At 47.1% G+C, this 25,963-nt stretch overlaps 1 protein-coding gene and 1 long non-coding RNA gene across 4 annotated transcripts; both read left to right on the top strand.

Annotated features, from left to right (window-relative positions):
• Positions 1-54: 54 nt before the first annotated feature.
• PPME1 (protein phosphatase methylesterase 1) lies at positions 55-25,384 on the top strand. 3 transcript variants are annotated; one of them, XR_011098192.1, is made up of 15 exons: positions 55-213; positions 8,966-9,060; positions 10,331-10,422; positions 12,924-12,981; positions 13,536-13,587; positions 15,347-15,501; positions 15,988-16,078; positions 16,426-16,491; positions 16,976-17,108; positions 17,843-17,972; positions 18,544-18,588; positions 19,519-19,583; positions 20,660-20,727; positions 21,909-23,347; positions 23,474-25,384. XR_011098192.1 is itself a non-coding variant. In XM_068687904.1 (14 exons), exons 1-14 carry the CDS (start codon positions 119-121, stop codon positions 21,925-21,927), a joined length of 1,164 nt encoding a protein of 387 aa, XP_068544005.1. In that variant the 5' UTR covers positions 55-118; the 3' UTR covers positions 21,928-25,384. The 3 variants fall into 3 exon arrangements, 1 of the variants encoding a protein (XP_068544005.1); XR_011098196.1 differs by adding an exon at positions 21,492-21,544 and having other exon boundaries at positions 21,909-25,384; XM_068687904.1 differs by having other exon boundaries at positions 21,909-25,384.
• LOC137859330 (uncharacterized) lies at positions 534-6,369 on the top strand. The gene is made up of 4 exons (XR_011098241.1): positions 534-3,996; positions 4,228-4,461; positions 4,991-5,118; positions 5,823-6,369. It is a non-coding gene; the product is annotated as an uncharacterized lncRNA (long non-coding RNA).
• Positions 25,385-25,963: the final 579 nt, after the last annotated feature.

Below are 25,963 nucleotides of genomic sequence, written 5' to 3'. Positions count from 1 at the left end.
CGCTCCCGTTGAGCCCTATGGAGGCGCGGACTACATTTCCCAGCGGCCCTCGCGAGGAGCTTCCGGCGGGGGCTGAAGGGGGACGGCGGGGCGGCGGGGCCGGGCCGTGCTGGCGGCCATGTCGGCCCTGGAGAAGCAGCTGCACCTCGGCCGCCTCCCGCCGAGGCCCCCGCTGCCCGGCGGCGGCCAGGCCGGCTCCAAGATGCGAATGGGGTACGTGGGGGTGATGGGGGGCAGTTTTGGGGGGCGGGGGCGCGATGGGGGGGGTGCTGAGGGGGCGATGGAGGGGGCTGGGGGGGGCCTATGGGGATTTGGGGGGGGGCTGAGGGGATCTGAGGGGGGTTTGAGGAGATTTGGGGTGAGAGCGATGAGGTCTCGTTTTTTTGGGTAAGGTGAGGGCCTCCTGGCCTGATGGGGTTGGTTTTGGGAGGTGTCTGTGCTCGTTGGGGGTGTGGGGGGGCTTTGTGGGGGCTCAGGAGGTGTTTTCAGAGGGTTTAGGGGGGGTGAGGGGTGCTCTGGGGTTTTGGGGTTGCTTTGGGGCGGCTTAGGATGTGCTTTCAGAGGTTTGGGGTGTTTTGGGAGGCTTGGGGGATGATTTGAGGGGTCTGCTTTGAGGGATGCTTTGATGAGGCTTTTGGGGTGCTTTAGGAGAAGCTTGGGGTGTGCTTTGGGGCGTTTGAGGGGCTTGGGGTGTGTGCTGAGGGGCTTGGGTGAGCTTTGAGAAGGATTTTATGGGTGTTTGGGGTGTACCTTGGGAGTTTGGGGTGTCTGCTGCTGGGAGGCTGATGGAGGAGAGATCTTTTTATGTGTGGGTGTGCCTGGGGGGGCTGCAGCCCCCCAGGGGTGGGTGTCCATGGAAGGAAGGTGAGTGATGAGGTGGGGTGGGAGCCCAGCGAGCCCCCAGGCCAGCCCTATTCCTGCCCAGATCCTCCCCACGGAAGCCTTGAGCAAGCTTCTCCAGGCACCTCTGTGCTGGGGGGGCTTCTTGTGGGGACTGGGACTTACGAGAGCCAGAGCACACCCTGGTCTTCCTAGGCCTGCCTCCTTTTTAAGGGAAAAAGTGCAAAAATAGCCTTGTAGTAACTCCCTTGTACCTGCTGCTTTACCTGGCTTGCGTGAAGCTGTGCAGAGGGTGAGTCGGTGCTTCAGGTGATGGCAATATTTCAGCTGGGACAGTGCAACACAGTAAAAAAAATGTGAAATTTTCCAAGCAGGAGTGAGAACGTCTTCTGGAAGGGTCAGAGAAGATTGGCTGGCGTCTGGCTGCGTGGACAGGAGCTGTCAGGGACCGGCTGGGCAAGGGCAGCATTGGCAAAAGCTCTGCTCTTTAATTAGGAGGCAGACTCTGAGCCTCAAATGCTCACTAAACGCTCTCTTCTTTTAATTTGGATTATTTTAAAGCCGTGTAGAAGGGCTCTGATTCCTGCTGTTGTGCTGTCTGGTGGAGATGTGCACGGGTCACTGAACAAAAAGTTCCCCCGCTGGTGTTGTGGAGGGTCTCGTGCTCCAGAGGAGCCTGCTGAAGGCGACCTGGTGCCCACAAGGCTAGATTTAATGCTAAATATCTTATTTATTCCTGCTGGCTGCCTTTAAAATGGGACTAAGCAGAGAATTTTTCTGGTTTAGGTGAAGAAATGGTTCTTATTTCTTCCTCTTTTTATCCTGCCGAGCTCAGTCTCACCTTCTGTGGTTATTTTGTGAAGTTTTCGAAGCATTTTGTAGTGGTTTCGTGGGTTGTAAACCTCGCCAGCACCCTAATTCTTCCCTTAAAGCAGCGATGGCACTATAAATAGACACCACGTCTCACCGCCTGTTCAATTAAGCATTCGTACTTCGTTAATAAATAGAACTGCTTCCCACGCTGGTGTTAAGGTGGCTTTCACCAGGAGGAAAATCAGTTCCTGGTTTGTCTTGCTGTCAACTCCTGCCAGGTGCCTCCACGGTAAGGACAAGAAGTCAAAAATTAATTTTCCTGCCCCGTCAGGCGATCTGCTGGCTGCTGCAGGACCTCGGGATGGGTAAGCTGGCAGATGCAGGCTGGTTTTTATTCTTCTAAGCGAGTGGCTTCTTCAGCAAAACGTCGCCGTGCCATGGGATGTGTTTTCCACGTCGGTGCTGCTTCTGGAAATCTGGGCTCCTGATCATTTTGGGTAGGAAATACAGAAAAGGCCGTTAAGGCATCAGCTTAATGAAGTGCTGATGCTGCATCCCTGATGCTTCAATCCCTGGTGGAAGGGAAACAAAGCACAGCCGAGCAGTTCCAGGAGGCCTTCATGGATTTTGTGCTGCGTGTCTGTGGGGAGTGTCACACCTCGGTGCTATTTAGGCAGGTGGAGTGCTGCTTAGCAGCAATCCCATACAGTAATTCATGTAATTCTTCCTCATCTTCGGAGGGTTTTTGAGTGTTTTGTGTTCGAGAGGGAAGTGATGATGCAGGGAACTCATTTTTCTGTTGCTTTATGCTGTTATCGACCTCTCTTTTCCCGTTCAAATGCTTCCAGAAACGTTGACACGAAGCGTGGTGTTGGGATGAGCATCAAAAATTCCCCTTTGAAGCAGCAGGGAGTGTTTTGTAGTCCTCTTGGAGCTGCAGCGTGCCTTTATATCCTCGAGTAAATCCCTTTACAGGTGGCGTCCCGTTGGGCAAGCACCACACACCTGGCACAAGAACGGCCTCGCACGGCGATATTTGAAGTTGAAACAGGAAAAGGAGGTGAAAAAAAAGCACAACAGGCAGAGGAGAGCAGCAGTGAGGCGAAACTGCTGTGCTGAGGAAGGCTTTGGGGTTGTTACAGCAGAGCAGGGCAGATCTGGCACGGCTTTTAAATGTGTTTTGGACGTCCTAGGCGGATAACCTCTCTGCTCAGGTTGTCTTCTGCAGTTCTGCTGTGTGGCTGCTCGCATCCGTGTGAAGTATTTCTGCATAACTTTAGGCACTGGAAAAGCTTCATGCGACTTAGAGCCCGGGCAAATACCCCCGGGTACGCCAAAATAGTCCTGTAAAATTCAAACTTCTGTGGGGAACAGAAAGAATTAGGATTAGAAGAAGATTTGTTTGATCTTTTTATCATCTCGTGTTTATAAATCCATTTTGTTCCTGGGCTCTGAATTTCTTAACGTGGAAGCAGGGCCATTGGTGGTTTTTTTCACTTAACACCCAGCAGCACTGGCAAGCTGCTTTTCCTGCAGATTCGCTTTGCTTCAAATACCCCAGGCTTCAGACTGGAGTTTTGGGTTCTCTTTTTTTTCCCCTAATTCCCTTTTTTACTTAATTCTAACCCTAACTTCCAAATTTTTCTCTTTTACCAGCCAGGCAGGCAGTGTTAATGTGGCTCCGTGGGGTGGCTGAGGGCGAATGGAAAGGAGCAGGTGAGATTGCTTCGGGCACATAAATTTACTGCAGCACCGAGGTGTCTCAAGCAGCAGCCACCCCTGACTTGAAGGGCAAATTACAGAGGTAGGCAGGATGCTTCCTTCAAAAAACCATCATTTTCCAGCTTCCCTTGGGATTAAAGGTTTGCTGAAGAAGTGCTGAGGACTTCTTAGCCACAATAAATCCTCGCAGCCTTTTTGTCGTGCCCTGTTAAGATTAATATTTATAGTGTGAGATAAAACATCACCAGTTGCTGCCTTCACGTAGGTGAGAATAGATTTGTGTATTATTTATTTTTTTTGCCGTTTTCCTTGTGTTTATCTCCTGGGAAGTCTCATCCAGGTTGTCCAAGGGGCTGAAACAGCTGAGCTGTGCCCACGTGGGGCTGGCTGAAGCTTTGCTCCTCCGCCAGCTCTGCTCATGCCTGCAGGCTCCTCCTCTCTTCCCGTTGTATATCAGGAAATGATGCACGGGAAGATGCAAAGGGGCACGGTGAGGCAGTAAGGAGACCGAATCCTCCCTTTGTGTGCAACGCCGACGTGAAAATTTCAGCAAAACCACGGCTCTGGGCAGCTGAAATGGCTGCGGGGACGGAATTCAGACGGGTCCTGCAGCTGTGCGAGGTGCACGCTTGGATTTTTTTGCATCTCGCAGCACGCTGCCTCGATTTCTGCCTCCTCTCCTCTAAATTCCAGCCCCCTCCCAGCTGCACGTGAGCTGCTGCCCTGATATATTCCTCTTTTAAGCGCTCTGGCTGCATTGTTCGGCTGTGGGGAGGGAGGTGGTGCTTCTCTTTCACTAGGGCAGTGCACAAAAAGCACCCCGGTGAGAGCAGCTCACGTTCCTTTTTTTAGATCCTGTTTATTTCAAGGAGCAAATCTGCCTAATTGCCTTCGTATCTTGAGGTCTTGAGTTGTGTGCTTGAAAAGGAAACAAAATCCAACTTGGATTGACAAAATGGAGCTTACAAAACCATTGGTGAGGGGTCGAGACCCCCCCCAGAAGCAGCTCCTGACAGCTGGAACAGCTTCTGCGTGTGCATCTTACTCCAAGTTCTTCATTAGCTTCCTTCTAAGCCCAGCTTAATTGTAAGTTCTTCATTAGCTTCCTTCCAGACCCAGCTTAATCAGAGCCGAGCATCCAAATGAGATTTGGAAACAAAGAGCGTGCTGCTGTTTTCCAGCATGGGAATGAAAATGATGCGTGTTCTCTGGGATCTTTTAATTAGCTGGAAGGCCTTGATTGAATCCAGTCTGCTTAATTTGATCATGACAATTGTGACTGGTTTCTCCCTTTTTAATCATTTTTTTCTCCTGATTTTTCTTTTAATAAACACTTCGTGCATTCAGTGCCCTGTGCAGAACTTACCACGCTGTTCTTGCCAATTTTTAGATCTTTTTTTTCTTAAAATACAACTTGTCAGCCATGGCAGTTCCTAAATAGCTTATATTTAATTTATTTTGCCCAGGTTCAAATATACTGCAGGGGTTAAGTATCTGTGTTCTGTTACTGCTTTCGTAGTCCTAAATACGGAGTCGAGGTCAACAGAAAAGGGAATTAATTTCTAAAACTGCTTCTCCCTGCTTGATACAACTCTTATTTTATTTTTTTTAATAGCTGAAGGAAGAACCCAGTGCAGATTGGTGAGGAATTTGGGGAAACGTGAGCTCCTGGTGCCCTGGCAGACCACACAGGAGAACAAAACCAGCTGCAGAGCCTGCCCAGAACTTGTTTTAGGATTCCAGGTCCATGTGGTGGCTGCCTGGCTTCGAGTCTAAGGCTCGTTCTCGGAAACCAATTGTGGTGGAGCCGCTTCTGTTTTGGTCTGCCGGATGCTTTAAAAAGCAGTAATTAGTTCTGACAGCTTAAATATTTGGTCGGCAAAGTGCTGCTGCGGCATAGCAAGGTGCAGAACTGCAGCTGCTGCTTGTTGGGCTGGCTTCTGACGTGGTGTGTGGCGATGTAGCCCTAAAAAAAAAAAGCAGCTCTCAAAGAAGAATGAATGGCAGGTACCAATTCTTCTGAGACGAGACAAAATCAGGCTCAGGTTCAGGTAGTTCTGCACTGCCTTTTTTTTAATTTTAAATGAGCCTTTGCCCAGTCTCCTGCAGTCACCAGCTGCCTCGTGGAAAACTCCACGGCTATTTTTACCCTATTTGGGGTTCGGGATTAAATCCGAGGCCCCTTGCATTTTCCCCAGCGTTATTTGGAGGGAAGTATTGTGATTTTAAATCAGTCTGCACGGAGTTGCATCAGAGGTGACAACAGTTCTTGACTCCCAGGTCCTTTTTGCTTTCTGCTGTAGTTCCCCTGCAAGCAGGAGTTCCAGGATGTTATCGGTCCCAGATACTTCATCTCTCTGACACAACCCCTAATGTTTTCTCTGGAGGTGTTAACTCTTATTGAGCTTAATTTGAAGCATTTACTAACACCAAAAATTCAAAAACAGGACAAGAAGCGGAGTGGCAAGGTCCCAGGGAGTGGCTCAGCTCTGATTTCATGGGCTCCTCTTGCAACCCGTGAGTTATCCTTCGGGGTTTTATCTTGGTATTAGCATCTGACTGCCTCCTGCAGGAGAACTTCAGCAGGAGGAGGTCTGGGGACCTTCCAGAGCTTTAGCAGTAGACCTCGTGTTGGATTTCTGCTACCAGAAATGGGCTTGGAGATATTAAAACAAGACTCTGGTTTCTGCCCTTGTTTTTCTGCTTTGCTTTTTCCTGGAAAACTGTTTCTCAGGGAGCAGTTAGATGGTAAAGAGAGGGGAACGAAGGGGCAGCAGTCTTCAGCATTGCAGGTTCCTCCTGCGTTATGGTGACTGCACGAGTGCTTGCAGCAGCTCATAAAATCCTAAAATCATCGAGGTTCAAAACACCTTCAAGGTCCTGTGGTCCAACCAGCACCCTACCACCAGGGTCTGCCAGGAGGAGGAGCTGCATCGGGTCACTCCAAAAAGCTTCAGAACGATCCCAGGGTCCCCAGGAGATGAGACCTGCTTGAGAGAGGTGGGGAAAAAATGAGCTCAAGAGCAATGGAGGTGCAGTAATTTACCTGGGAGTGTTCTGCTGTCGGGTCTCAATTTGGTTCTCATTTGTGTGATGCTTGCTGTAGCCCTGTCTGCACAAGAGGAGGAATTTGTCATGCAACCAGGAACCTTCATCCGGCGGGATAGGATCATCCAACAGCTCCTGTGGGAATTCTGCCTCTGTTCTGGATAGGAAAAACCACCCTCAAACGTTCAGATCTCACAACAAAAGGAAAGTTTCCAGGGAGTTCCTGCAGTTCAGCAGCTCTGTGAATTATTTGGGAAGTTGCAGCCGGGTAGGTGGTGGTATTTATTAATCACACGGATCTCTTTGGGACAATCAAACCTGAACTCAGCAGCAACATGTTTTAGAAAGGTCTGAAATGCAACATTTTAAAATCATGATGGAATTTGTTTTCATTAACTGCACATCTTAGGAGAGGAGGAATTACCCAAGCCGTGGGCCGCTCGCTCCAGCACAGCAAGTTCAAGAAATGGCAAGGTAGCAGGTTCCCCAATTAACCCTCGATTTTTGGCATCTTGGTGATATTTTATCAAATGTGGCCTCTCCTTGAACACCTGGACACCCGTGCTTGGTTCTTCCTGATACTACAGCAGCTTCTCATCTCTGTTCTCTTGCTCTGTTCCTTTTGAGCTACGGCGTTCTTTGAAAGAACCAGGTGATTTGTAAGCTCATCGAAGAATGAGGTGAAGCTGAGGCAGAGATGAATGTTTTCTGGCTTCGTGGAGGTGTGTGACGTCTCGTTGTATTTAACTGAAGCTCGACAAGAACAACACCGGAGTCTGGGAACCCACAGAAGTGAATTTGGAGCATTCAGGGGGCGGTTGTTTTCTGGTTCATTTTCTAGAAATACCAGGGGAAATCGGAGTTTTACTTCCACAGAACTAAAAAGCCGCTTTGTCTGTTCCTTCGTTTCCTTAGGAAGCCAGGAATTGAGGGGAAACCTCCTTCAGCGGAGGAGATTTTCTTCTGTGAAGGTCTCTTGCCCCCCACGCCTGGGCCTGATTTCCATATTCGTGCTGATCGCCTCCCCCAGAAGCCGAGGAGCAGGAAGGCAGTGGAGCTCTGCGCTGCTGTTACTCATCCTGCGTGGTGCCGGGCTTGAATCGAGCTGATGGAACCAGAAAATGACAAACCCATTCATCGGGGCACCTCTGAGAGCCCTGATGTCTGCGGAATAGGGCAGTGCTCACCCCGTAATTCAGGGGGATTGTGTTCTCGGGGCGCCAGATCCGTGGTGCTAATTTCAGGCGTGCTCCTTGCAGCAGTTTCGTGATGTGCTCGTCAACGAACTGTACAGCGAGGGGGTGAGCCTGCGGGTGAGGAATACCAGCTGGCGTTCTGGGGGTGTTACAGGAGGAGGCAGCACCTCTCCTCGATTTTATTCCCTTTGCCTGCAGAGCAGGGGCAGGAAAATGCCACAAGAAAGGAGGAAATCCCCCAGGTAGGACACGAAGCGGGGTGGTGCTCGATTTTGCTGACAGCCCCGGTGCAGGTGGGGCAGCCCCCGTCCCCAAATCATTTATCCCCAGTTGATTTTAACGCAGCACAGCCCTGGTGCCCACCAGGATGATTTTTGGGCCGGTGCAGTGCTCTTTCATCTACGTTTGGCACAGGATCTGATAGAAAAAGGAACCTGGCTTAAATTAACCGGGGAAAAAATGCAAAGCCTGGAGCAAAGCGAAGCCTGGAAGCCCGTGCTTCCAAGGCAGAGCTGTCAGCATCCATTGTGCGGTCCTGTCATTACAGTCCTTCATTTAAAATACAAGTTTCTTGAAAAAATCCTGCTTTTGGGGCAGTTGCACTTTGTTTGAATGACATTTTTGGAAGGGATCAGAGGGGATTTCTAGGAAAGTGTTGCACTCTTGCACTCTCTCATGGCAAGTACTCATTTTGTCTTTAATCAGGTGCTTAATTTTTTATATCCTCGCCAGACTGGCAGTAACCTACAGCATGCAGTGTCAAGGTGACTTCTGAGAGGGATGTGCTGCTTTGATTATTATTTTGATGATGATTCACGGGCTGAGTCATAAATTCGGGATGGCTTCCTGCGCTCCAGGCACCGGAGTGCTCCCAGTCGAGTCAGCAGCAGGGGCTAGAGAAGGACCGTGACAAACAAAGGCACCTCTGACTCTGAAGGCTGTGAGCTGTGGGTTGTTGCAAACTGGGAGTTTGTAGGGGGACAAAATCTCTACATTGCCCTGTTCTTTTTTTATTTTCCCTTGATTTAGGTCTTGTGTAGTCTCAGTGACCATCGTTCAGTCTTCCCTGGCATCGCTTTATGAGGAGAGCGTTCTCACTGTGTCTCTGTTAGTTTTCTTGTGCATTTTTGTGATCTCAACAGGAACAACAATTAGGAAAACCAAAGATGGATTTCCTTACTGACTATAAAATCATTAATATTATAAGAATTTCACTTACTTATCATTTTCTTCTAATTCTACACTGTTCTGTAACACAGGTGTATCCTCTTCAGTGGATGCCGTGACCCCTGCGTGCCAACTTAAATGAAAGACTTACCAAAATATCCTTTTTTTTTTTCTTGCAGCCCTGGAAGAAAGCGTGATTTCTCCCCGGTGCTTTGGAGCCAGTACTTTGAGTCTATGGAGGATGTTGTGGTAGAAAACGAAACCGGCAAGGATATATCCTTTTTTCCAGGTTGAGATTTCCATAACGACTGGGGGCAGTGTGCTGTCTTTGAGTTTATCGGGGTTCTTTTAATCTTTTCCACGTATTTCTTCTCATCTTCCTTTGTTTATCCATGTATGTTTATTATTATTTATTTATTAACAGGTAGTTAACTGGCAGTCGGTGTTCAGAATCAGCATCAGTGGTCCAAAGCCAGGCCCCAGCACTGAATATCTACACGTTAATAAACACTACAAACTTCCCAAGGCCCTCTGCAACTGTTCTAGGAAGTTCTGTTCCCTTACACATGCACAAACACACAAGCACAGTCGTGTGCACCCCCAAAAAGTGTGGGTTGCTACTTGTTGCACCCCAAATCCAAGCCCACTAGCTGCTGTGCAGGTGGGGAGGCTTCTCCCTCTGGCCCAGCTGGAGGTGGCGGTGCCAGCAGGGAGACTTCTGGCTGCATCACACCAGGTTTTAACAATTTATCTCCAAGATTTCTGCCCCCTTCATAAATATTCAAGCTGCTTTTACGCCTCTCTTCAAGCACACTCCTTTTTGCAAGTCTTCCAGTGCAACTGATGTCTGTAATCCTCTTTAACAGGCTCAGTTTGAGGCAAAGACCATCAGTTGGCTTTGGGTGTGCCATTCACTGGTTATCTGTACCCACCAGCTCTGACAAAAAGTGTTTTGAGAGGTACTTCCACATCTTCTGAGCTAGCTGCAAAATGAAAATGTTTTTCTGTGGTTAAATAACACAACCCTGTAACTTAATAGTTGCTTAGTTTTTAAGCACATACATCCTAGCTTGCTGGAGGCTGTTAAGAAAACCAAATTTCCAAGCTCTTACAGCCCCGATATCAGTGATAATTACTTCCCTGCATTTGTTAATTTAAAATGAGCAAAATTCTCTCCCTTGTTTTATTCACCTTGTCATTATTTTGTGTTCTCATTAATTGTGCCAACTGATGCTATGAATTGGTCACGGTGTGCACCTTGTTTGTGTTCCTTGTCAAGTGCTGCACACACCCCTGAGGCTTTATAAATAATAAAAAGGATAATGGACCTGTTCGGGTAGGTGACACACAAATCTTAAGGGCATTCCAGTATTCAGCAGAACCAGTGTATGTTCCAGGTTGTAGTTAGACTGCCCTAAGAATCTTTTTTACTGGCTTACCTGACTTTTTTTGGGGGGGATATAACAAGAAAATGTGCCAAATCAAAAGAGATTCAGCTAAGTAACATCAAATAACTCTCTGAAATGTCCTTAACTGTTCATACACTTTTCGAATTTACAAAAGTGGCTCGGAGGGACCTGTCTTACTGCTCCTACACGGTGGAGGCCATTCTGCTCTTTCCTGGGCTGTGTTTACTGTAAGTAAGCTGCTGACTTTTACAGGTATATATGCGTGCTAACGTGGTCCTCTAAGCATGGGAGGCAGCTGATTGTTCAGCTGTGTTAAGCATGAGGAAAATGAATTCAGAAAGCTGGGTCTTAAAAATCTCCTGGTATGTACCTGACTCAAGTTATTTAAGTATAAGTATTAAATAGGTAAAGGCTTATCTTCTAGGCTTTAATTATACAGCAGTGGCCAAAACTTCCACACAGCACTTCATTAGGTGTTAACACTTAAAAGGTGTTTAAAAATAAACAAAAACCCCAGAGCTAAGGAAGAAAAACTTTGAAGGATTGCAGGTAAAGAAAACCCACTTGCAGCTCTTGATTTCTAGTTGGGACCTTTTATAATCCAGGGATTGGAAGTGAAGAGTGAAGAATTTCCTCCTAACATCTAATCTAAGTCTCGCCTCTTTTAGTTTAAAGCCATTTCCCTTTGGAATATCCTTTTCTTGTCTGCTCAAGCAAAAATTTGGAAATTTGGTGTTTGTATTTTTGATAAGCCCCCTTTAAGTACTGAAAAACTGCACTAAGGTCACCCCTGAGCCTTCTCCAGGCTGAACAGCCCCAGCTCTCTCAGGTTTTCTTCACAGGAGAGGTGCTCCAGCCCTCTGAGCATCTTTGGGGCCCTCCTCTGGACCCGCTCTAAGACTGTACTTCACAGTTACTGGCTTTTTTTGTTGGCAGCTAACAAAGATAACACAGAAGATTTGCATCAATTCGTGCCTTGCACCTGCCTGCGCATCTGGAGAGAGCCACTGCCCCAATTAGCTCGTGCCTTTGCACGGCTGGTATTAAATCACTGCCTGTGCAGGCTTTGAAAAGCAGGTTTGTGCCAAGCAGACCTGGAATCAGAGAATGGATTGGGTTGGAAGGGACCCTAAAGCCCACCTAATTCCACCCCCTGCCCTGGTCAGGGCCCCCAGCCCCCTCCCAGCCTGGCCTTGGGCACTGCCAGGGCTGGGGCACCCCCAGCTCCTCTGGGCAGCCTGGGCCAGGCCCTCAGCGCCCTCAGAGGGCAGAATTTCTTCCCAATTTCTTCCCGAAGCCTCCCCCCTGCCAGGCTCCAGCCGCTGCCCCTCGTCCTGGCCCCCCAGCCCTGACCAAGAGTCCCTCCCCAGCTTTCCTACCCCCCCTGCAGGCTGCTGGCAGGGGCATCCTCTTCCCCAGCATCTTTGTGGCCTCCTCTGGACTTGTTCTAATAGTCAAGATAAATGAACCAGAGCTTAAACAATCTTTAAAATGCCAAACAAACTATGGCAAAACCAACCAGAAACAACAGCAAAAGAAGAATCTCTCCAGTTGGGAAGCACTGAGTGCAGCCATCTAATAATAGCCTGCGGAGGGAGGGGTGCTGCTTTCTTCTCTTTATTGGCCTGCTAAGTTCCTGGATGATGTGCCTGTGCTTTTCTTGCCCAAACTATTTCTGTTTGGCTAAAACTCAGAGTACTGGAAGGTTTCCCATTCTGTCACATCACGCTGACGACCCTCTTTCCTTGCTCTCTGGTGACAGTGGGTTGATTTTTTAGCAGTCATCTGTTCATCTGACTCGGTAAACTATTGCTCGGGTGCATAAGCACCTTGCAAAATGAGGTTTCAGGGTGACTTTTGGGGTCTAAAATATTAACTTGTGGATTCAGAGGTTGTTGGGGAAGCAAGTGCCTCAGTCACTAAGGATTTAAATAGTTGAACAACCAAAATATGAGGACAGGTAAGCTTTCAGCTTTTAAGCTTTTACATAGGTGGTTTATTAACAGTCCCTCAACAAATTCTCCCAACCCTGCAGGGTCATTATTTAAATCATCAGTGATTCCTTAACACAAAAGTCTTCCTTTCAGCAGAGAGAGCTGGTTAATCACTGTGATGCCTGAAATAACTTGTGCAAATTGAGCTGTCAGGGACAAATAGAGGCATCATCCTATGGCAGCCTTGCCTTACTTTAAAAAGATTCCTCGCTTGTTCCCTCCCAACCTCTTTGGACTAATCAATTTTGTATGTTCCAGCTTTCCTGTAAAATTCCATTCTTTAAGAGCAAATTGAATCTGTGCTGCGAAGCAGCTGCTTCATCTTCATGTCTGCTGTGTAGCCGAGGCTAATTTTGGAACACGTTGGGTTTGGGGAAAGGGGGGGCATTGCTTCAGCATCTGTAATCCCACTGCTGCTGTTCAGAGGTGCTACAGAGCTGGAATTCCTGATTCGGTAGGAAACGCACGTAATATCTTAACACACAATTAAATAAACGTCCTTGGAGATGACGTGAACAATGGTAGAAAGGATGGAGCTTTGGTTAATTAAGGATAGCTAAAATGGAATATTCTTTGAGGGATCTGAACCTCCAGGTTCAGCCCCTTGTTGACAGCAGAGGGTTTTGTCAGTCCTAGCCTTTGCTGTCCTTTCAGTGGGTGCTTAATGTTGCTAATCCTTTTCTAGGTGAGGTGTGTGGCTTTGCAAATGATCTTGTCTTTGTCCCTTCTTGCAGTCTGCAATCATTAGCAGGATTCAGTGTAGGATTGTGGCTTTAGATCTCCGGGGCCATGGTAAGTATGATTTAAAATCCCAGAAGCGCATTGCATGCTCCCTTTTTTAAAGGAGATGTAACAAATCCCTCCCAAAACGGCTGAGAAATCATCCTTAAGGCATCCTTATTTTTATTCCAAGGCAGGGATGGGAAAGTTTGGGTTTGTGGAGCTCTGCAGCCACCTGACCCCATGTGTCAGCAGCTGAGACTCCCTGTGCCTTTATTTAGGGCAGTGGTGGACCTGTTCCTTCCTACCTGTTGGCCTCACCCTCCTCCTCTATATTTTGATAACCTAAAAGTGTTTTTTCCTGGTAGAAACAAGGTGTGGTGTTCAGTTTTAAGATACATTTCTAATAGGGAACAGTCACAGGGAGTGTTTCCTACCCCTAAGCTATAATGTGATAAAGTGCCAAACGTTTTTTATTAATTCTGGGTTTCTTAATTATTCATGTTAACTGAAGTGGGCTCTTTGTGCATAACTGTGCCCAAAAGCTTTGTACATTTTCTGCTCAAAGTCCTCAGGGGTCTGAAGGTTTTCAGCTTAAGTGAATTTTGCTTTTTTTGTTCTTTCAGGAGAAACAAAAGTTAGGAATCCTGAAGACCTGTCTGCAGAGACGATGTCCAAGTAAGGAAGCTTTGCGTGCTCCCCTCAGTATTTCACTTTTCACACATCTATTTTTATTTATTGATTTCAATTCCGGAGGGCACACAACCTTCATTCAAGGGAGCTGGAAGAATGGTTTCATTTCACGTAATTCTGGCAGCTATCACTTCTTTTCCTTCCATTTTAGGACAGTTTTAAAATTAATTTTGAATAAATTATCAGCTCTGTCAGCCGAGTCGTATTCCAAAGTGGACTTGTTCTCTAGGTCCCATCAGTTTTAAACCCAAATTACAGATCAATGACTTCATTGTAAACACTACACCTGTAACGCTCAGTGACACTTGCCAGAGATTTCCGAATAGAAGGGAGAAAGCTTTCCCCAGGCATAATTTGGGCATTTTAGTGTGAAAACACCAGTTTGGTCGTTCTTCTGCTCTTTCAGTGAGCGTTCAGACTGCACCTGCCTTGGGCCAGCGGCATCCCCAAAGTGTGGGTCAAGAATTGAGACTCTAGCACCAAGGGAGTTGTTTTTACAAATTCTCATGACCCACTTTGGGATGCAAATCCTCTTCTGGACAAGCTGGGTGAGCAGCAAATAGCTAAGTACATCCCATTGTGTCCACGTTTAACGCAAAGAGGCTCTTTCCTATGACTGCAATTAAAGCACGAAGGACTTTGTAACCTTCCCATGAACAAATCTGCCGGATTTGTTGTGGGGAGGCCATGTGTGAAATGTATCCTGACTCCCATTGTGTACCTTATTGCTGCTGCTTACAGCTTGTCAGGTCCTGATCCGTCAGCGTCCCGAGGAGATGCTGTATGAAATAATTGGGAGTTTGCAATCTGCAGCAGCACTGCTCTGGGGGAAAACAAGTTCCCTTTTGTTTTTAAACCTCGTTCTCCTCTTAGCAATGATCTCGAAAGTTATTTCTCATTAGCCTTTAAACGGGAGCCTTAAATTACAGCTAGTTTTCATCTTTTATTAAATCCTCCCATCATTTTCTCCTTGACAGAATAAACAAACTGGCTTTTCTTTTGACCAGCTTTCTGTTTACTAGATGCAGTGCTGCTCAGGTCTTCAGTTCCTCTGAATTGCAAAGACAATTTTGGCATCTTTGAGGCTGTCTTAAAACACTGTGTGCTTCAGTAGGTTTCAGTCTTTAGCCATGTTGTTGTTTTATGTTTGTTTTTTTTTTTTTGTGAATTGTGCCAGCCAAAATTCACGTGCTGCAGTGACAGCTTTAGTTTCAAGTAGGAGCCTTATGAAAGAGAAGGGGAAACCTCTGCTTGCCTTTTAGTAACTGCTCCCGAGAGAGTCAGTCTTTGCTCATGTTCATGCTTCTTTGCCTTGGTTGGTAGGGCTTGGTTATTTTTTTCTATTTAATTGCAGAAGGGTTCTCCTTTCAGAACTGTGAATTTTTTAGTCTACGCTTCCATGCTTTTCCGTGTGATGCTTTTCTCACCTTTTATTTAAAACTCCCACCACCTAATGTCAATGTAAAATGTTTGCTTAAGGGATTTAAAAAAAAAACAAACACATGTTTATAAAAAGGGAAATGACACACTTGTATTGGCTTAAAGGATTTCCTGTATTGGTGCCTTAATGAAACTGAAAGGGAATAAACTTGTCCCAACAATCTTTGGGTTAAATAAGCGTGCAGAGATGATTTGGAGCCAGACATCTGTCTTGGATCTGTACGTCCTCCTCCCCTGGTCCAGAACAGTTTCAGAAACGTATGAACATAAATTTGCTGACCATGTTTTTATCTTCATTTGGCAGAGACGTTGGAAACGTGGTTGAAGCCCTGTACGGGGACCTTCCTCCCCCCATCATGCTCATTGGGCACAGCATGGGGGGTGCCATTGCGGTGCACACGGCGGTCGCCAACTTGGTGCCGAGCTTACTGGGTCTGTGCATGATAGACGTTGTGGAAGGTGAGCCTGAATACCCTCAGCATGGCTCTTCTTTTTCTCTTCTCCCCAAATCCCTGAACACAGGAGGTTTTACCCACAAACCTATGCTAATTCCATCCTCCTAACAGAGATCATCTACGTAAAATAGCCCTTGCGGTGGGACCCCTCCTTTTACTTCTCCCAGATGGGATCTCTGCTCTTGTCCTCATCATTTGGTTGTAATACTTCGGTGCTAGCTCAGAGGAAGGCTGCTTTTTTATTTAATACATGGTGCTGATGTGTGCTTACTGCTTTTTCCTCCTCTCTGAATGCCCTAATATTAATTCTCTGCTGGGGGAGCAGGTACAGCTGGAGGCTTAGGAACACCAAGCTGTATTTCCCTTAGCTGCATTAAATCCCTTTTGAGCCCCGGCTCTCTCTGATGGCACTCCCTTGTAGCCAGTTCTGTATAGATGGACACAGTAATTATTCCACTACACGCCATAAAGTGAAAGCATTTGGTTTTAGGTACGGCCATGGATGCCTTGAACAGCATGCAGAACTTCTTACGGAGTCGTCCCAAAACGTTCAAGTCGCTTGAGAATGCAATCGAGTGGAGGTAAGGTGTCAGCTTATGCAGACTCAAAATCTCTTGCCATTTTTGCTTGACTCCTGATAGGCACAAACTTTGTGACTTGTCTGTTTCCTCCTTTCACTTTTCACTTCTCCAGCTGTACAAAATAGGGGGAGTAGCAGATTCTCCAGAGGGCCCTGGGCAGGAGGGTGAGGTGGGCTGGGAGGAACCTCATGGGGTGCAGCAAGGAGAGGTGCAGGAAAGGCCCTGGGGGCCTGCTGGGAGCCACGTGGTTTGGGTAAAATTACCTGTTTTTGCTTCTGTTTCTGGACTTGCTAGTCACTGATACATTTAGTAACTGTTTCTGCCTTTCTTCACTTTTTTTTTTCTAGTGTTAAAAGTGGACAAATAAGAAATCTTGAATCTGCTAGAGTTTCTATGGTCGGTCAAGTCAAACAGTAAGTTGCTTTTTGATATTTTTTTTCCTAAATTCTCTTACAGTCTTTCTATCTGTTTTGCAATACCATCCCTGCAGAGCATAAATGCTCTTGAACTTATTTTCTACCAAAATAAATTTCTTGTTTTAGTTTGATCCCACTTGATACCCACAGCAGCAACAAATCATAGCCATAGCACTTGGGTCAGTAATCCGTGACATACCTGGAACCTTTTACAAAGGTTTTTAATACCCTGTTGAAAAGAGCTGCTGTTGCTTGTTTGACCACTTCTGTCCCTTTTAAATAGCTGTTTGCATTTCTGTTTGCACAGGGACACGTGCTGCAGAGGCACTTAGTGACTGTCTTTCATCCACAGCTATTTTTAAGTTGGTGGGGGAATTTTTCTCAGCCAGTGTTTGAGAAATTTCTTACCACTTCAGGTTTAAAACATGCGCTTTTTTGTTTGTTTTGGAAGGAGAATCAGTTCCTGGCTTTATTTTCACAGGTGCGAGGGAGCTGCTAGTCCTGAATGTCCTAAAGCCATAGTGGAGGGCATTATTGAAGAGGAGGAGGAGGAGGAAGAGGATGATGAAGGGGGTGGCTCTGTCAACAAAAGGAAGAAGGAAGATGACACAGAGGTGGGGAGTTTCTTGCTGTGTTTCAGCTCGTGTTTGCATGATATTCCCCTGCAAGAAAAGTAGCCAATAGTTATCCAAATATAAATATATTAGGATATAAATATATATAATTTTGCTCTGATATAAATGAGAGCAATTCCAGTGGAAAACTTATATCAGGACTCTTGTTTTTCTTCTTGGTCTCATCCCACTGATTCCATCCTGGGTTGTCACTTAGAAGTGTGTGTTTGGTTTTCTTTCCTCAGATGCTCTCAGATTTAGTGCTTATTATATGAAACAGGGCTTAGGTAGTGAATGAGAAATGCTTTTTTCTGAGTCTTCATGGTATTTTTGTTCAATGACAACCTAAGAATGTAAATTCCTTACGGAAAATCATTGCAAACTGCTTAGCCCCTTGTATTTCTGTGTCGCCTAACTCTTGTTGAGAGGCAAATCTGAAGGCACAGACAGTGCATGAGCTATTTGTGCCAGTGAAAAATAAAAAATTGACTGCCCTGAAAGCTGCAGTCTTCTCTTAATCTGTAGGTGTAGCTCCTGCTGACTTTCTTGCTCCCTTTTTGTGTACTTTGGTTGTGATTTGGAGAGGAAATAAAGGAGCAAGAGCTGCCTGCTGGCAGTGTGTAATCCACCAGAGGGAGCCAGTATTTTTTTAGATGCGTTTCCAGGTGACACTGAGCTTCACTTCAGCTGTTTCACTGATCACTAATGCAGAGCTCTCTCCTTCCTCCCTGCAGACAAAGAAGGAGCACTTATACACGTGGCGAATTGAACTGGCGAAAACAGAAAAGTACTGGGATGGCTGGTTCAGGGGGTTATCTAACCTCTTCCTAAGCTGTCCAACTCCAAAGCTTTTGCTTTTAGCTGGTAAGTGTCTTGTTTAAATTCAGCAGTGGCTCACTTCAGTGGTGTCCCACTTGTATTTTAGAAAACAAGATCAGTGTTTGGCTAATGGTTTTGTCTGAGAACAGTGGACCTGTTTCCTCCACCCTGGCTTTTCTACGTATCATGAAACAGAAACGAGTCCATATGAACTGTGCAGATCTGGAATCAGTTCAGAGCCTCTAGTATCAAGATAGCTTCTGCTAGTACAGTATTTTCCTACATGAATTTTCACCTGAAAGTTAAATTATCGATATTCTACAGCCAGCTGTGGGCCCTTTTTGTATCATGGTAGCAAATACAATGCATAACCAAGACAAACATCCTTTTAAGTTGTAGAAAGGATGAGTTCTTACAGTTTTGGCTGGGATTCTTTCCTGTCACTTTACTCTCTTAAGGTGCAGCAGTGAAACACCCTAGCGAATGTCAAAGCTGATGTTTGGTTCACGTTTTTTTTATGCCAAATGTCTCTTTCAAAAAACGCCCAGTAAAGATCTGCTTAGACAGCCGTGTTCTCCCTGGCTCTTCTCCAATACATCTGTTTATTTGATTGTAGGTGTTGACAGGCTGGATAAAGATCTAACAATTGGACAGATGCAAGGTAAATATTTAATATCCTTACTGGAATGCTCCTTTGGGATGATAGCTTGTTGCTGTGGGTACACGAACAAGAGCTGGAACGGCCTCTTACCAGGCACAGATTGTACCAAAACAAATGGGCATGAAAGACTTTGTGAATCCCAAAATATTCCTTAGCTGTGTGATTGTGGGAAAAGTGGAGAATTCGAGAAGGGAAGGGTTGAATGAGAAGCCACAAAGGGCTTCCACCATGCTTTTTGTTCAGTCTAGTGTTTGATGTTTCCAGCAATGGGTCTGCCACTCCTATCCTGGCGAATGTGTTCTCTGAGGCTTTCTTTTTAATAAGTTTTATCTTTTTTTTTTTTTTTGCCTTCCTCGTGAGATTCTTGATGCTCCTAGCTTAGAAGACTTGGGACCACCCAAAACTGTCTGGTTTCCCGATGTTTCTAGCAGCATTCCCATTAACGTAAATTTTTTTTGTTCTTCTGGTCCCAGTTTTCATAGATTTCCATGTCGATTGATTCTGAAAAGTAGTATTGGGCAACAGGATAAATTAGGGTAGATCTGATAACAGTTTCAACTGTGAAAGGTTAGTCTAACCTGTGTCAGGAACCTCTGAGAAGTTTGGCTTTGTTTTATCTCCTGGGAACCTGCTCTAGTTATGCCTGGGGAAGATGAATTTGGCATCGAGTTCTTGCATTTTGTTGAAACTGGCTGCTGTGCAGATCGTACAATTTCCCTTAGACTCTGCCTTCCCTGCTCCTCCTTCACCAGATGGCATAGCGAGGTCGTAAAGAATGTGAGATCCTACGAAGAGTTCCTAAATTCACAGCCCTTTTGAGGTTTCAGTGCCTGTTTCCTGTACACACGAGAATTACTTGCCTAACCCATTGCTGTTAGAAAGCAGGGCCACTTAAAAAGCATCTCCAACAATGACTCTCTTGGTCTGCAGGGAAGTTTCAGATGCAAGTCCTGCCACAGTGCGGCCACGCAGTCCATGAAGATGCTCCAGACAAGGTGAGCTCCTCTGGGGGGTGAAGCTGCACAAATCGTGCTCTTCACAGCCTAAATACAAAAAGGGCCCCTGCTTACTATGGAGCAGGGATTTATACTGCAAGAACCTTTTGGGCATGATCCCATAACTGTGTTTTTTTTTTTGGTTTTTTTTTTTTTGTTTTTTTTTTTTTGTTTTTTTTTTTTCTCAAAACAGCTTGGATTTAACCAGATTTCTTAAGCTAGCTGGAAAGCCTGATGTTAGATGAGATGCAGAGCTTGGCTAGGTCGTAGCTCTAACTGTCAGGCTGGTGGTGATGGAACTAACTGTTCCCACATGGGGCGTGGATCACTTTTAACCTCCTGTCTTCCCTCACGAAGCTTTCCACTCCTCCTAGCTGTTGGAGTCGCTCTGTTTGGCTGAGCTGGGGCGGCTCAGATTTTCCAAATAGGAACCAAATGTTGCTGAAGCAGCGTGCAGCCTGACAGAGCAGGGCTGCTTCTGTGACGCTGAAATTCCTGTCCTGACAGCAGCAGCAGGAATGTGGCACAGCCAGGGCAGCCTGTGGTCGGAAACAGAGCTGGTTTTAAAGCTTGTTCGACGCTGACCGCTGTGAATACCAAACCCAGTCTGTCAGTGCTTCTCTTTACCAGTGTGAAATCAGTATTTTCATCTAAATAGTTGCTCTTTTTTAATATAGCTTCTAAGTGGTATTAATAGAGTCAGGACACTGATTTATCCTTTATAGGAGTAATGTCATGATGTCACCTGACTTTTTTTGTGGTGTTAAACTTAAGAGGTTGTTATTTTCTTTTTTTTTATGTGATTTTTTTTTGTTTTATTTTAGAATTACAGAAAGATGGTGACAATTTTTGTCACTTCTTGATTGTGTGATCAGTTTTAGAGTAAAAGTAGAAGTGTGGAAGCACACATCTCCTTTTAGACCTGAGCCTGTTTTACAGAGCTCTTAGTTTCAAAGGAGCAGGAGGGTCCTACAGCCACGGGCTGTAATTGGAACTGCTGCAGCCTGTGAGAACTGCCTGGATTTCTTCTTGGCTTTGCATCCCTTTGAATCCTGACTGGTTTTTCCTTCCCTCAGGTTGCTGAAGCTGTTGCGACGTTCCTGATCCGTCACAGGTTTACAGAGCCCATCGGTGGATTCCAGTGGTGAGGTTCTGTGCTATACAAGGCTGTGCAAGTCCTCGGGCAGAGCTCTTGCTCCTCCCGTGTGCTTGTGGCTTTCGGTGTGGGAGGCAGCTCGGAGTTTCAGCATAATGCTGAAACCACATGTAAACAAACAGCATTGAATCACAGCCAGGAATTATTTGGTGTCTGTGTTCCCTGTCAACTTTTCGGGTGTTCGCTTGTGTTAATGAAACCTCCTTCCTTGGAGGGAAGGAGGGAGGCAGATCTTACCCAGCTGATTCCTTTCTTTATAACCTGCCAGAAGGCAGAACTGCAAGCTTTGTGGGATTCAGAGTAAACAGGTTTTTATGTAAATAATCAAGGCCCCGTGCCCTGGAAGCAGCTTGTACCACGCTGCTTTGGCCAGGAAATGCTGGTGAGGCGAGGCAGGTAAAGCTGCCTGCTTCGCTTTGCAGGCTTCTGATAATTACCTCCTGTCTTTTCTTATCATGATGAACTACAAACCAGCCCTCTGGCATTAGCCATGCAGCCACGAGTGAGTTGTGACTGATAAGGTTGCTTGGAAAGCTCCTAAAGTCCTAGCTGCAATATCATAAAGGGAATCATTAAACCAGCGCTTGGGCCACGCTCACAGAAGGTAATAAACTGCTCCGAGATCATCCTTCAGGTTTCAGAGAGCAGTCCAGAAAAATCTTCCTGCTTTTATTTATTTTATTTATTTTAATTTTATTTATTTATTTATTTATTTATTTAATTTTTATTTATTTATTTTAATTCTTCAACAGAAGCTCTAAGCTTCAAAATGTATTAATGCTGCAGGACGGGCAACACCAAACAGGTATTGCTGAACGATATTTTTCCCCTTTATCCTGTGCTTTTAGGGGTGAAGCAGTAGAAACGTAGGGCTGTGCACTGCATATTTAAAATTTAATAAAAGGAAATAGTGTTGGAGGAGGTGAGGTGGCTTGCTAGGCATCGCCAGCAACATGTTAAGGTTTTGTGCTTCTCACTATTACGTAGCTTACAAGTTATTGCTGAGTTTATCAGTGCTGATTTTACACGTTAGGCTCCTTTTGGCTGTGTTTTACTCGGGTAAATCTACTAAATTAGAGCATCACAAAGCCAAATGTCTTCAGGGAACACCTTTTTTAACGTGTAACTTTTTTTTTTGTTTTTCCCCACTCTCCTTTTTTCCCTCCTAGCGTGTTTCCTGCTTGTTAATACCCTGGTGTTCTCCAGCACTGAGTCATGTTGTAAATAAACTGCACCAGAGGCCACTGTGATGTATTCCATATCTCTTCATCTCTCCGGTTCAGCAGCAGTGAGAAGTTGGTGTGAGATTCGTCCCTTAGAACTAGTTCTCCAGAATGTGTAAGCGCTTCGGGACTTCCTTGCTGGGAAGCAGCTCGTCTTGAAGACCGTGAAAAGCTCTTCAGACCCTCGGAAGTGGGCTCCTCTCTGCTGCCGCAAGGAAAAACCTCCTGAAATCCCAAATAGTCGATCACGCCCAGCTCCATCCTTCCTTTCTTGGCCCCAACTGCAAAGGGGCTGTGTGGCAGCCCAGATCCACCGAGGCCATTGCAGCGTAATCCAAAGGCTTCGGGATTTCTCCATGGAATCGTCTAAATTTCTTTGAAGTGCCCCTTAGGTTTGTTTTTTTTACACATAAAATGTTTCTCTCTAAAGCAGAGGAGGAATTGGCTTCGTCGGGAGCTCGAGTCTCCTCTCACCGGTGTCAGCCTTAAGGGTTAAGCTTTGGCAGGAGCCTGATGCTACTTTCCTGTGCCAATTTAGCCAGGACTGGGAAACAAAAAGGTGAGGGGGAACCCTGAGCTCCGTTTCGGAGCCTCGCAGCTTTAACATTCATTTTTGAGTTCTCACTGAGGAAAAAGAGCCTGAATAACAGGCACTTTGCCTATTTGGCTGCTCTCTGCCTCTGGAATGTGTTTATGCTTCCCTTTGTGTAGCTGCTACACATGACTGAGCAGAGATCGGCATCTTTGGGATGAAAAAGATGCAAGAAGTGCAGTAGATAAATCCTGGAAGAGCTTGGAGTCAATCCTGCTGACGTGGATGCCGCCGAGGTGCAGGCAGCTGATGGCTGTGATGTGTTCCCCCAGTACTGGAGGAAAGATCTCGTGTTCCCTGTCCCTTCCTCGATCGTTCCACTGCCTGCTTCCCATGTTCCCCTGTAAATCTGTAGTTGTACCAAGAACTTTTCTCTTCAGGGCTCGTTATCCACAGACAATTTCGTCCGATTTGCTTTCACCTCCCTTTAAGAATCCCTCCTGAGCCTAAGAGCAGGCGCGTGCTGGAGCTGCGACCTCGCTGCGTTGCTGGTGGTCGTCTGAAATCTTCTTTGGTTTGCTTCGTGTCCGTCGCCCACCCGTGCTGTATGATGGAAGCAGCATTTCGAAGGCTGTTTTGCTGAGGCGTGCTGCGGGTAGCGAGCCACGACGAGTTCCTGCTGCAGGTGGGGCACGGAGAAGGGGGTGAGCATCACGCCGTGTCCCTTCCCCAGCACACCAGGGCAAGAAAAGCAGAATTAGAGGCAAGAACACCCGATTCCAGCGCGTTCTGCTCTCTCCCAGGCCACTGGCACTGTTAGAAGAGTAATTGCTGGCTCCTGGCCTTCCTCTCTGTAAGTTTTTGTGTTAATTATCGCAGAAATTCACTGTGACCGTGGGGTTACAGCCAGCCCCGGGCTAGCTGGGTGCTGGATTAAATGGAGCTTCGCCAGCCGAGATGTTAAATATCACTTTTCCAGATGCGACCTGAAGAGTAGCAAAATTCCCAGTCCTTTCCTCGTTGCTCTGGTGCTCAAAATAATTGGAGACTAAAATCCAACGGCGTGTGCGCAGAGAAAACCAAGCGTGTTGTCAGACTCGTGAGCAATGTGGGTGAAGTCGCATTCCTCCCTGCTTCGTGTCCTGGAGGAGCTGGCTTGGAGCACTTCGCTGAGGCAGCTCCTCGCGTCTGCTGCCCTCGTTTTTTTTATGGTTTGAGAGAAATTTGGGGAAAAAAACACCTCCATTTGAGCAGAAAAAGATGAGTTTGCTGCAGAAGTACCCCCTTGGAAATGGAACAACTGTGCCGTGGGCTCCTCGGAATTAATTCTGATGTTAACGTATGAGAAGTGGATGAGAAATGAATACTTCAACAGGCTTTTAACATGGCAACGCTCCACGCCAAGCTCTTGCTCCTGACTGTCACAGAATTTGGGGACTGGCATCGTGTCCATCTGGGGACGGGCGCGGTGCTGCCCTCGGAGCAGGTAACCCCAGGATGGCAGCAGTGGGAGGGCTGGGAATCCCTTCCTGCTCTGCCGGGCTGAACATTTTTGAGAGTTTGCTTCTGTCTGAAAGATTTCTTGCAGCTTCTTCTCTTTTTTTTTTTCCTGGGAGGAAGGAGCGACAGGCAGTGATAAATGGTGTCTGGGTGAGGACCACGCAGCAAACAGCAGAAGGAGCTGCGGAGAGAAGTGTCCCGGACTCATTAAAAGTGGGGAAATCTGGAAAAAAAACCCTCGGTTGCCAGCTCGTTGCACTTTCTCACAGCCCTCAGCATTTTTTCTCTTGGTGTTAGACCTAAATAAGAGGAGGCTGAACAGAAAGGACGCGGATTCCACGCCGGAGCTTTCCATCCCTCACAAATCTCCCCTTGCCCTTGTTCCAGCGGCTGCAGGGAGCATCGGTGGAAACTTTCACAATGGAAAAAATCCCCGGGTTTGGCAGGAGCAGCTGATGTGGTTTGCTGGAGGGTTGATTTCGGGAATTTTTCGGAGCCGGAGCCGGGCTGGATCCTGCCAGATGCCTCGGACCAAACTCAGGGCTGAAGGGCTGGAATTTATCTCCAGGTGGCTGCTGCGTGGAGCTTGCTTCCCAGCCTCGTTTTTGGGGCCTTGCTGCTCGGCTTACCCAGGTCAGACGCCTTCAGGAGCAAAGCAGGGAGGAGATTTCCCCAAAAAACAATTAAAAATCGTGGTGCTTACTGCAACCAGAGGTCAGCTTCTCTGCCATGCCGAAGAAATGAGCGCTGGTGGTGAAGAATGAAAGTGCAGAGGGCTGCGGGCTGCCCTCAGGGCTGTAAGGATCCCAAACCCGGCTGGATTTCCTCCCCCAGAGCCAGACAGTGGGTTTTGAGAATCCCAGCTGCTTTTCCTTTTTTTTTTGGCACAGGGGAAGGGCTGGGTGACCCCAAGCCAGCCTGGTCCTGCTCTGTGTGGTTTCAGCTCTCACCCTTCCAGCTTCTCCCCTCTCTGCAGGGCACAGCCACTGGGTTTCTGCTCTGCTGAAGCCATCCCAAGGCAGCAGGGCTTCAAATCCTACAAATTCTGCTGCCCTTGGGGTGAGCAGGGGGCAGGGATGGGGGCAGGACAGCCCCAAAGCACTGCCCCTTCTCCTCCCCTCCACTATTGCCTTTTAGCTGAGGTGTGGATGCCTCCAGCATCCCCAAAACAGCCCAAATCCTTGGGATAACCCTTTAGGATTTTGCTCCGAGCTCTGCTGGGGAATGCTGGCCCCGTGGGAGGATTTCCAGCCGGGTGTAGCTCCCCGGTGCCCTCTTGTCATCGCTGTCTGTCCCCCCCCTGAAGGAAAATGTGTCCCTGTCCGTCGCTTCCCTGTCGCTATCTCGTTTGGTGTCCATCTCTCGCCTCCCAATAAAGCATTTGTGCAAAGCCTCGGCTGGGAGCTCCTCTGTTTTAGGGTGTAGAGCTGATTTTTTGGGACCAGCGCAGCCTCTGACCCATCCCTGCTCCTGCTTTTCCCCTCCCCTCCACGCCTGATCGCTCCCACATGGCCGGGAACAGCTGAAAATAATAAATGGTATCTTTTTTTCCCATTACTGGGGTTGCTGCAGGTTTGGGGGCTGGAATTTGGGGCAGGCTCCAGAACGGGGATTTGGGGCTGAAATATCTGAAGTTCTGCACATTCCTGTGCCTGCAAGAAAGCCCCGAGAGCCCCGGCAGTGAGACAGCTCCTTAATTTCTTCCACACGAGTCAGGGAATTCCTGGACGGGGGCTGACCACGATCCCAAAAACTGAGTATCAGCTTCCTCTGCCTTTTGTGGGGCTGTTCCCTGGATTAATTCAGGGCAAGGCGAGCGCTGTGGGGTCCCTGCCCGATCTCCAGGTGCTGCCGGGGAGCCCGGGATCCTCTTTTGCCTTCCAGTCACGTCGGGGCTGCGGTCGGCTGGAGAAAGGGAGCTTGTCCGCGGTGCCCCCGGGGAACGGGGCCGAGCCAGGGCGGGCTGGGG

Source organism: Anas acuta, chromosome 1 (assembly GCF_963932015.1).
Source record: "Anas acuta chromosome 1, bAnaAcu1.1, whole genome shotgun sequence".
In the NCBI taxonomy this organism is placed as follows: Eukaryota; Metazoa; Chordata; class Aves; order Anseriformes; family Anatidae; genus Anas; species Anas acuta.
This window is presented reverse-complemented; position numbering and strand designations above follow the sequence as displayed.